Genomic DNA, 10,832 nt, shown 5'->3' with positions numbered 1-10,832 from the left:
TTTCGTCGTTGCAGAGCCGAAATCTATGCCGTTGTAATGTGTTGAGATGGTTTCGTGGTGCGTCACGTATGGCGTCGTGCGGAAATTACGCGATGGATACTTTACAACGCAGCTCGCTCCGCAATATCGCGGACTCTGCGTTCTAACAGTTAACATGATCAATGGCTCTCTTTCAGAAGAGGTACACGAATAAGGTGCTGCTAGACGACACCGAAACTCTTACCAGCGTCATTGAGAATGCCAGGACTGTCGATGCGCACACGGTATGCTCAGCATTCGCTTTTTCATTCGTCCCTTTCGGTGTCCCTGCCCTTTTATTTTCTGTATATCTTCGAATAGTGATCTACTTTGCACGCGTCTAATTTACACCTGTTTTCAATTAAATAATTTCGTTAATCTTACTTACTGCATGCGTTACTTGTCGATGTGGGATATCGAGACTGAGTGGGTTATAGTTATACGATTATCGAGTGTGCGGGTAAGATGCAGTCTTAAGGATGACTCGCGACTTTTTAGGAATACGTGATTAGGACTCAAAGAGGACCATTACCTGAGAAATCTTGGCGAGTTTGCAGACGTTACAATGATTTTATTCAGCTTCATTCTCTCTTATCTGTGTCTGGCCTTAACTTGCCCTTGCCACCTAAACGAATCATTGGTAATATGGAACCAGATTTTATAGCTCAAAGGCAAGCTTGTTTACAAGTGAGTTGATGTACATGTATGAATACTTTTTCTTTAATTAGTGTCTATTTCATAATTACTTTACTATTTCAGAATTACTTAAACTTGGTACTAATGAATCCGATTTTGGCATCGTCTTTGCCTATGAAAAAATTCTTAGATCCTGAGAATTATACAGCGCCTCTACATGGTAAATATATTATATGTATGCTTCTTACAATATGAGCAGATTTTTGTTTAATTCAAAGCTTTCTATGTTACTTTTTGTTTTCTGTAGAAATAGCATTACAGCAAGTATCGCTAGCTTTACGAAGCGATGCCAATTTTGAGGTTGGTAAAGCCATTCCTGATATGGGATGGCGGTTAAGGAAACATTATTATACAGTCAAGAATAGGCAAAATCCTAAACAAGAATTACTTCTTGCTTGGGTTGAATTTGGGCCTGACAAACATTTACAATATAAAGATATGCAAGGAGTTTTTAAAAGTCTGGGGAATCTAAAGCATAGTTATATAGAACCTATAGTGCATCAATATGTAACTGAAAATGGTGCTTTGACAATTCGTAATTTTCATTCCAATGGCACCTTACGAGATATTTTGTGTAATACTAAGCCCAAGCAGCCTTTTATAAAAAAATATGGCAATCCTAAACAGACAAAATCATTAACTGTAACTGAAATAGCTAACTATTCATATCAGGTATGCAAATTAATAAATAGTTTATACTTTATTCATATTCAAGTTTTATATAAGATTGATTTTTAATGCAATATTTAAAATTTTAGATTTTAGAAGCATTAAATTTTCTTCATGATAAAAGTTTACCATATGGGCATTTACACACTGGAAATGTTTTACTAACAAGTGCTGGAGCAAAATTATTAGATATAGAGAATGGTCTTTTAGGTTTACCAGCATTTTATCGACCATATGTAGTTCAGAGGCGAAAACTACATGCAACGGTAAATATCACTTTCAATGTTTTACAATGTTACAATTTAATAATTATTACTATGTGTAGTTATTTCTATAAAAAATGTACTAAAAGATGTGACTTTTAAAAATTATTTTTAAAAATATAAGAATAACATTTATTTCAATAAATTATAAAGAAATTTTAAAGAAGATTGTAATTATTTTTGGCTTTTCTCCGTATTTTCATTTGAATGTATAAAAGATGGATAATATGAATACAATATAAATGCAAATAGAATGGATAAAAGATGGGTTAAAATAACAGGTGGATAAAGGAGCAGATTTTATTGCAATTTAATAGATTATATCTTACAAAATAATGTTATTTATTGTTTATTTGGGTAATATTGTTTTTCTAGATTTACAGTAGGTCCAGTTAATTTACATTTTAAAGAAATTTATTTATTTGATATTTGAACAAAGTTATATACAAATATACAGCATATTTTATATTCTCACTAGATGTTAATTTTTAATTTTCATAATACATTAGTTATACAATTGAATTAAATTTTGTTTTCAATTTCAGTAATATCTAAAAGATTGTATATCGATACATTAATATTATGATTACAGATGCAAGTGGATGTTTATGCTTTTGGGCATGTTCTTTACGAAATGGCCTTTGGAAGACCTCTATTAGAAGCCACAATTGGAAGTTCTGATCTACCCCACTGTGATTCAAAATTAAAAAATCTTTTGGAACTTATTTTATCTCATGAGGCCTTGAAGCAAGATCTTCCAATGATTGCTCAATTAATGGAGCATCCCTTTTTTGAAGTAATACAACGGAACATTAATTCCAATGCTGGTATGGTTGATAAACCGCATTTTAAGCTTAGTAGTCACTTGAAGGATGCTCTTTTAGAGGCTACTAATAAGGCCGAGTCAAGACTGAGAGATGAGCAGAAAGTAGCTAGACATCAAAAAAGACTTGTGAAAGTGCAAGAAATGATGAGTTCTGAGGAGGAAATGAAAAAACGAAAGCATAAGTTGGTAGGTTTTATAATCATTCATATTCAATGTATAACAAATTTAAAAATTTGTTATTAACTTTGAATTATTAATCTGAATTTTATATACAAATAAATAACAATTTATGTAATTATATATTAATAAATAAATCAAAATGTTTTGTTCAAAAAACTTTTGTAGTAAAAAGATTTGATAAAATGTAAAAGGAGGGTATTTATAATTATTGTTATTTTTAATTTGTTTTTATAGAAAAAAGAACAAAAGTTAGCACAAGAGCGTTCAGCAAGTCAGATGGGAAATAATGGAACAAAACAAAACAATGGTAAAAGTCCAGAAAGATCTGACAGTCCAACTAGCACATCAACAGCTACCAGTGTTGGTACTCTTACACCTCCTTCTCATGGTAATTTTACATTTTAAATTACAACTATTATGACAATAATATTCATTATTTATTATTTTTTATATAAAAAGTTGGATACAAAAGTTGATGGCATAGGCTGCGATCCATGGTATTGCGTAGGTCATTTGACAGGTCTCTAAATAACGTCAATTTATATTATATGTTATTAGTAAATTTTGTAGTACGCATATTAAGTTTTGTTCATTATCATCAAAGCATATATTTTATATTTTTGATTATAGTTTTGTATATATAATGATGTGGAGGTGTTAAAAAGAGGTAATCACTGAAAAACATAAACAATTAAAGAAGTTTAAATTTTCAATTTAATTATTTATTTTATGTATATATATTATTTCTTTTTAAACTTTGTTAAAACATTTTCTTTTCTTTTATTAATTAGTAGTACAGTTTTTATTTATTTTTTCTATTTTATTCTTATTTTTATAATTGATATAACTATTTTTTGTGATTATAAAATAATATAAATATTTTATATTATAAACATTTTCTTCTATGTAACTTTTATCTTATACACAAAATTTTTCTAATTCACTGAATTAGCATAGTTTTATTTATTTAATTATTTCATCTTTCAAAGTAGAAATTAAATTGATAATATTTTATATATAGATCTAATAATTTTCTAACAAGTTTGTTGGAATTAAATTTATTCAATCAATGTTTTTCTTTTTGCTAAAAACAAGTGTATTTATAAAATTCACTGGTTCATTAATTTTAAATATATTATTTATTAGAATATAGAAGCATGAGTATATTTATCTTTTCAATGAACCATAATTGTTATTTAAAGCATAAGCTTTATCTATTTGTTTTAGTAAATATTTTGTTTAGAAAAGAAAAAAAATGTAAATAATTTACTCATTGATTAAAAAAGTAATTTATATTTAGGGGTATGATAATCGGTACTTAATTAATTGAAGCCATTTAATTTTTTATTCTTAAAACCTTAATTTACTTTACAGTAAAATTGTTTTTCTTTTTATAAATATGCTCATTTAATAATCACATATCTTATCTCAATTTTATTTAAATTTAGTGTATTATATTTATTTTTTACTTTTTTGAAAATATTGTCACAATAGTTTAAGATCTCCATTTGTAAGTTGTAGTTATTGCTTTTATAAACATTATCATTTAAAAATGTATTTTTACTTAAAATAGCATGTATATCATTTTTATTCATAACGTTTTCAGGTTTAAATGTATTGATTATATTAAATGTAATAAAATTTTTATTGGTCAAAGTAATAGCATATTGTGGTTTATATATTTTTTGGTATTAGTTAGTATAAGTTTTTGCACGTTTAATTATTAATTATATTGACGCAAAATTATTATTAAATGAATCTTTAATTGTTTACAATTTTAAGGTTTTGAAGTACAATCAAATTGTTCCAAAGAATTGAAAAAGGACTTATGCCCTCCACCACCTCCGATGCCAGTAACTTCAAATACAAATGCACTAAAAACACATTTAACAAAGGAACGTGCAGCGTTGTTAGGAAGCATTTGTGCATTTAAAAAAACGAATCTTCATAAAGTCACCAATGGCATCCATTGACATTATTTCTTCGTTAAGACGATAATTTGCATATAGTGTAGTTAACATTCGACCTTTAGGTTTCACCTTTAGCTTTAAGTCATATTAGTACTTGTCTTTCAAATGTATAAAATTTTCCATTTAACATATTTTACATTCTGCGATTATAATCACATTAATTGTATAAATTTAACATTAGAATATTGTTGTTAGAATTTTTGTACGAGTGAATTTTGAATTGACATTTTCTTAAAAGAAATATTAATTAAAATTCATCGCCGTGCTGTGATTTCCAGTTGAACCTTACATTTTCTGAAAGTAGTGTTTAGATTTGAATATCGACTCTGAGCGTAGATAAGTATTTATAGAAAAGTATACAATTAATACGTTTTCGATTAGTCTCATATATTATACAAAGTTACTTACATAAACTTTGTCAGCAATTTTAAATATATCGTTATTTTGGATTGTTCTTGTAGAATTATAAGGAAAAGCTCGTTAATTAATGTAATAATATCAAGTTTATTCCATTATCTTTTATCCTTTGATGTTAAAAGAGATTAAATAAAACAATAGATTTGAAAGTGGTTTATTAAAAAAAAAGCTTTCTTTGTTATAATTATTGAATATATTCGTGTTATGTTAAGTCGAATGTTTTAAAAATATAAAATCGTATCCAAGCACAAACAGAAAAGAAAAATTAACTGTTTTGTACATACATATGAAATAGTCTGCATAGAAATTTTTATCTTCATGAATTATTGTAATAAACATTTATGTTAGTATATAATTTGTATTAATTATATAATTGTCTGTTATTAATAAGAAATTGGAGTGTAAGTTTAAGGCGGTCGGGAGTGTGTGTAACATCTGCAAATAATTACAAATATACAAGCAAATTGTAAAAATTCGTATAAATATGAATATTGTAAGTAATTATATAATAAAATATCCAATATAATTAATGTGTGTAAAAAAATCAAAATGTTACCTATATAATTATAGGAATCTTCCAAGTATAAAATAAAACCTGAGATTTATTAATTTATTATAATTATATATTAATACTATTGTAAATGTTTAACGAACATTTTTAAGTTTATAATTACTCACTTGAAAATTAATAATCAATTTCGATTATTGTGATATCAGTGGTTATAAATAAAAAGATTTATATTAAAATTCTTTGTATTATTACATTTGATATTTACCTCTATCCCTAAAAAAAAATTAATTAAAAATCGAATTTATTTTTATATTTTTAAAAGTTAAATTCAATTATTTTAAATTACCGAAACATATATGGAATATATATCTATTTTAAATGCAATTATAACTTCATTAAAAAATACATAAAAACAAATGTTTATTTACTTAATACAAACTTATGTTTGCTTTATTAAAATAAAATATCTTTGATTATAGTACAATCGTTTTTATAATGAAATGATACCAAAAATAAATATAATTTTTTAATATTTTAATATTAATAATGTAAAGAAAAATAAATATACATTAGTAAGATAAACATTTTAATATCAGTGATATTTTATAATAAATATATAGTATAAATTTATTAGTTGTATTATGTACAGTTAGAAAATGTATAGAATTAACATTTGTCTTTTTAACTAAATAGTCAAGTATCCTTTTTTTGCAACAGACATTTGAAATGTTTACAAAATTAAAATCTTCTGTTGCTTTTTATTTTTCATATCAAATATAATTGATCTTTACTTAAAAGTATGTACATACTCTGCACCAATATATTGTCGAAGATATAATAATTATAATGTAGACCACATATAAGTACAGGAAATTAAGATAAAACCAAATCATTGCTATATACAGAGGAACTGACTGGCAGTTCTTAGTACAATAAAATTTGTACATTTTTCCTGTACATCTGTACATTAAAAAGGCATTTTTGTATAAAAATATCTGAAGTAATTTAATTATAAATTTCATCTTTATGTAAATGTAAAGTGTTTAAATTCTATTAGCTTTACTCTTTTTACTCAACAAAATAGTACTAGTATTTACGTGGTATATTTTGCCCCGATTATTTTTGGTTAAAGCTGATAGTTTCAGCTAATAATTTAATGTCAAAGTTGTGTATGAAGTTTTTCTGTAGCTGCTTTTAGTCTGTAAACAATAAAAAATATTAATAAAATAATATCATTTATGCAAATAAGTTTATATATCCTGATTACTTAAGTAGTTCGTTTTGAATACGATCTGTAATAGCCTTTCGAGCTTCTACTTCGTCAGCATTTGATTTTCTTAATCCTATTAACATTTCACTAAAGTCTATTGGTTCCCCATAATATAGGGTTATTTTTTTCTTTATCTTAATCATATAAGGAGTTTTATTTGGAAGAACTTGATCCATACCTAGATGAATAATTGGTACAACTAATGGCACTACTGGTGATTCAAAGATTAACCTTCCAATACCCCATTTTAATCTGACGAATTAATGGAACTCTATGATTATGTTTAAAAATCAATATTAATAAAATATAAATCTGTTGTCTAATGTACCTCATATTTTCTTTAAACATATTAACTTTGCCTTCAGGAAATATATGAATCCAATCTCCTTTTCCTAATTTCTCTATACAAAAATCTATAGCTTCTTGATAAATTCCATTACCTCTAATTACAGGTATACATTTTCCAAGCATAAAAAAATAAGAATGCCACATATTTGTAAAACAAATATCATGAGCTGCTAGTGACCATCTCATTTTACGCCGATTTAGCAGGTTCTTCAAATTCAATGTACCTAAATTGAATTTGATAATGTGAGTATTGTAGTTAGTTTGAATTACATCATTAAATATAATAATTGCTATATATAAACATACTCCAAATACCAGGATCATCAAAACAACTGTGATGATTTGATACCGTTATTAAAGGGACTTCTTTTGGTCGTGAATTTAATGCCCTTTCAATGATATGTTTATTATATACTGTAGTTTTGTTTAACCATTCTGGAAAAAATAAAAATAAAATAAATAATTTTTTAATTTTTTGCAAGCAATTTCAAAATTATTTTGAAATGGTAAGTACTTGTAAAGTTTAGTTGACATAGCTTATAGAGAAAGTTGAATTTGAATTACCACGTTCTTAATTTTGTTTGGAAATGTAGAGAAACAGTCAGAAAGAAAAGATAGAAATGATCAAGGGATGGAGGAAGAAAGAGTTATGATGATAAAATTATGTTGATAGGTATTAGCTAAGGAGCAAAAAAGATAGATAAAGATAGAAAAGTAGATCGAGATAGGGCGAGAGAGAGAGATACTTAATGATAATAGAAAATTAAATTAACGAGTTAAGAAGATGTCACAGAGGTGTTATGAGAAATTGAAAAAATATACAATAAAGTGTTTCCAATCTTACCCATGATGATTTTAGAGACTATACCGACTGCTGCGAAGGTTATGCTGCTAGCAAAGTTCCAAAGGTTTGTAGAGTTTCTAAGTTTCGGTATGATCCACTTGATGTCGTAGCCCATAGCGAGATCGTGCTGGTGAGGAATGTACCGGCTCTTGTAGTAGCTCCTTTCGTTTTCAAAATAGTATGGGTCGATGTCGGTAAATAGAATGAGGGTGAAAGTTACAAGGTCGGTTCTAATTCGACTACTGTCATCGACCTTTTAGAAAATAAAAAACTAAACTGTTGCTCGTCATCCACGAAAAATCGTCTGCTTTCATGTTATGACGAGCCCGGGAGAGGCAACCACGTTTCTGTAATAAACTACACCACTCTCTGAAATGTTTCAAATATACGCGAGGCTTTTCTACTGTTTAGAAAGCACGCTTTTTCCTCTCTTTTTATTCGCTCACTCGTAGTCGGCTTGATGTTGTAATACCGTACATAGCATTCAGGTATGAGTTAATATTTAATTTACGACCAAGTTAATTATAGATGGCGCTTGCGTCTAAATTTTTAATTTGATGATTGTTATGAAGTCTTTATTCCTACTAAAAAATTAATTAAGTAAATTAATGAAATTTGTATGATTTAATAATAAATGTATATATTCATTAGAAAAGAAATTCAAAAAGTTAAGAACCATTTCAATTTTCAATTATGTAATGACAAAAAGTATACAAATTAATGTCAATGAAGTTTGAATCATCAATATTTTTAACGTGCAATTAATTATTTTTAGGAAAACAGCTTTTATTTATATGAAGTTGTTAAAATTAATGAAAGACAAAAAAGTGAAATTAACAAAGTTAATTTTAAAATTAAAATTCAAAAGTTTATGGAATAACGTAATGCAAATAAAAAAAATAGAAATAAAAAGTATTTTTTTATAAAGTATATTAAATTTTGTAAGTAAAATATAATAAATTTTTAATAGAATCTTAGTCAAAGAATGCCACAATTAAATGTTTATAATATTAACTTTTTAACTTTAACTTATCAAATGAACATTCAGAAAAAAAACTAACTAGTAGTTAATTTTGTCTCGTATGAAGAATTGTATTTTTTAATGTAAAATTATAAGAATACAATTATTCTTTAAAAAGTTAAATAAATAATGCAATATTTAAATTAGATAAAAATGTTCGAAAATCTATTACATTTTTTATAAATTGGAAACCAGTTAAATAAGGATATTTAAAAATGATTTTTTATAAATAATAAAAAGTATGTATGTAGGTATGTATATATATACCTAGTAAGAAAACATCTAAATTTATGAATATTAGAATTTATGTTAATTCTGTTTAAATGGAAGCCTTTAATATTAAATACTAATTAAATAAAAATCTTATTTTAAATAATCAAACATTATAGAAAATAATTCATTTGCATATAAAATATGTATGTGTATATATATATATATATATATATATATATATATATAAGTTTAAATTTGATATAATTATAAATATTACTAATTAAAACACAATTATTTATTTTAATTTTTAATATAAGTTTGTTTTGATATACAAATAAATTATTTTTTATAACGTTTAATTATTTAAAATAAAATGATCAATTGATAAAACATAAAATTATTAGTTCAAAAATATTTATTTCTTGATATATATGAAATCTTATTAAAGATATTCGTAATAAAAAATAAATATTAATATTACAAATTAAAATTAATTTTCTATTCTATAAATAACTAAAGTTCATTATATTTATATTTATAAAATGAAAATATAAAATTTAAATTTATAAATATAAATAGAAATAAGAGACAAATTGTTTTTATTTATTTGCTCATAACTTTAATCAATTTTAATTTTAGAAAAATTCATTTAAGTCATATACTTACTTAGGTAATCTATGAAGTAGTTTTAATATGGAGTAATTTTATTTATTAAATCAATAATCTAATCAGTACTTTATGTAAAAGTGATGTTACAATGCTTAAAATAAGACAGAATTTGTAAGAATTTGGTCTGATAAATAATCTCATAATGTCCGCTTTCTTGTTATTTTTTTTTCAAATCAGTTGATTTTAATAAATAGTTAAATTCTTGGTGTATTCAGAAAACATTTTTTATTCAACAATATAACTTTATCTCTTTAAATTTAAATAAATTATGTTGATATAACCCCAATTTTCACATTAAAAAATGAATAAGTATTTAATATTTATTAACAGATATAATTCAGTTTTCTGATATTAAAATTATGCTAATAGTATATTTAATTTAAATGGAGCTTTTTATGGAGCATGGCTATATGGAGTTTATATAAGATATTGATTTCATTTAAAATTTATTATTCTGTTATTGTTAATATTCAAACTTAATGTTAATTCAAACCTATGTTATCTATGTTATCTATTTGTGTTATTTTATATTATAAGTAAAATCAGCCTATTAAAATAATAATAAATTTGCATTTAAAAACCAATGATCTTTAAATGTATTTATGTAAGCTATTGTATTCATAATATTTTGAAAAAATGGAAAACACATATTAATGACTGTTAATTTATAAATTTTTAGAATTTATCAAAGTTGATGTTGACTTAAATGGCGATTAAAATATTTGATTTTAAATTATTAAAAAAATATAGTTACCGTTAAATTTTTAATGTTATTAAATTTGGAAAATTAAATATTAACAAGAATTAAACAGTTATTATTCATTTGTATAATCAAATAAACAATATTTGATACACTATGAATACAAATATTAGTAAAAACTAATAATATATGAATTTATTTGAAAATCATAAATATA

General features: G+C 24.8%; 2 protein-coding genes across 4 annotated transcripts; one reads left to right on the top strand and one right to left on the bottom strand.

Annotated features, from left to right (window-relative positions):
* On the top strand, positions 1-4,682 carry LOC105359111 (PX domain-containing protein kinase-like protein). Of its 3 annotated transcripts, none has more exons than XM_011495593.1 (9): positions 1-263; positions 517-705; positions 778-874; positions 962-1,386; positions 1,473-1,649; positions 2,239-2,658; positions 2,887-3,040; positions 3,112-3,172; positions 4,435-4,502. In XM_011495593.1, exons 1-8 carry the CDS (start codon positions 162-164, stop codon positions 3,126-3,128), a joined length of 1,581 nt encoding a protein of 526 aa, XP_011493895.1. In that variant the 5' UTR covers positions 1-161; the 3' UTR covers positions 3,129-3,172; positions 4,435-4,502. The 3 variants fall into 3 exon arrangements, with proteins under 3 accessions (XP_011493895.1, XP_011493896.1, XP_011493894.1); XM_011495594.1 differs by lacking the exon at positions 4,435-4,502 and adding an exon at positions 3,283-3,301; XM_011495592.1 differs by lacking the exon at positions 3,112-3,172 and having other exon boundaries at positions 4,435-4,682.
* Positions 4,683-6,550: 1,868 nt separating this feature from the next.
* On the bottom strand, positions 6,551-8,481 carry Taz (tafazzin, phospholipid-lysophospholipid transacylase). The gene is made up of 5 exons (XM_011495591.1): positions 8,013-8,481; positions 7,475-7,603; positions 7,149-7,392; positions 6,818-7,072; positions 6,551-6,749 (listed from the first exon to the last, which is right to left on the bottom strand). The coding sequence occupies exons 1-5, from the start codon at positions 8,125-8,127 to the stop codon at positions 6,710-6,712; spliced, it is 783 nt and encodes a 260-aa protein (XP_011493893.1). The 5' UTR covers positions 8,128-8,481; the 3' UTR covers positions 6,551-6,709.
* Positions 8,482-10,832: the final 2,351 nt, after the last annotated feature.

The sequence above is a fragment of the Ceratosolen solmsi genome, unplaced genomic scaffold (assembly GCF_000503995.2).
Source record: "Ceratosolen solmsi marchali unplaced genomic scaffold, CerSol_1.0 scaffold11, whole genome shotgun sequence".
Classification (NCBI taxonomy): domain Eukaryota; kingdom Metazoa; phylum Arthropoda; class Insecta; order Hymenoptera; family Agaonidae; genus Ceratosolen; species Ceratosolen solmsi.
The sequence above is the reverse complement of the archived record's forward strand: the minus strand, read 5'-3'. Positions and strand labels throughout refer to the sequence as shown.

Coding starts and splice junctions, on each gene's coding strand:
- Taz (XM_011495591.1), bottom strand. CDS start 8,127: ATGGGCTACGACATCAAGTGGATCATACCGAAACTTAGAAACTCTACA. Junction 7,073..7,148: donor ATGTTTAAAGAAAATATGAG/GTACATTAGACA, acceptor TTAATTCGTCAG/ATTAAAATGGGGTATTGGAA. Junction 6,750..6,817: donor ATTCAAAACGAACTACTTAA/GTAATCAGGATA, acceptor TATTGTTTACAG/ACTAAAAGCAGCTACAGAAA.
- LOC105359111 (XM_011495592.1), top strand. CDS start 162: ATGGCTCTCTTTCAGAAGAGGTACACGAATAAGGTGCTGCTAGACGAC. Junction 264..516: donor GGACTGTCGATGCGCACACG/GTATGCTCAGCA, acceptor GCGACTTTTTAG/GAATACGTGATTAGGACTCA. Junction 706..777: donor AAAGGCAAGCTTGTTTACAA/GTGAGTTGATGT, acceptor TTACTATTTCAG/AATTACTTAAACTTGGTACT.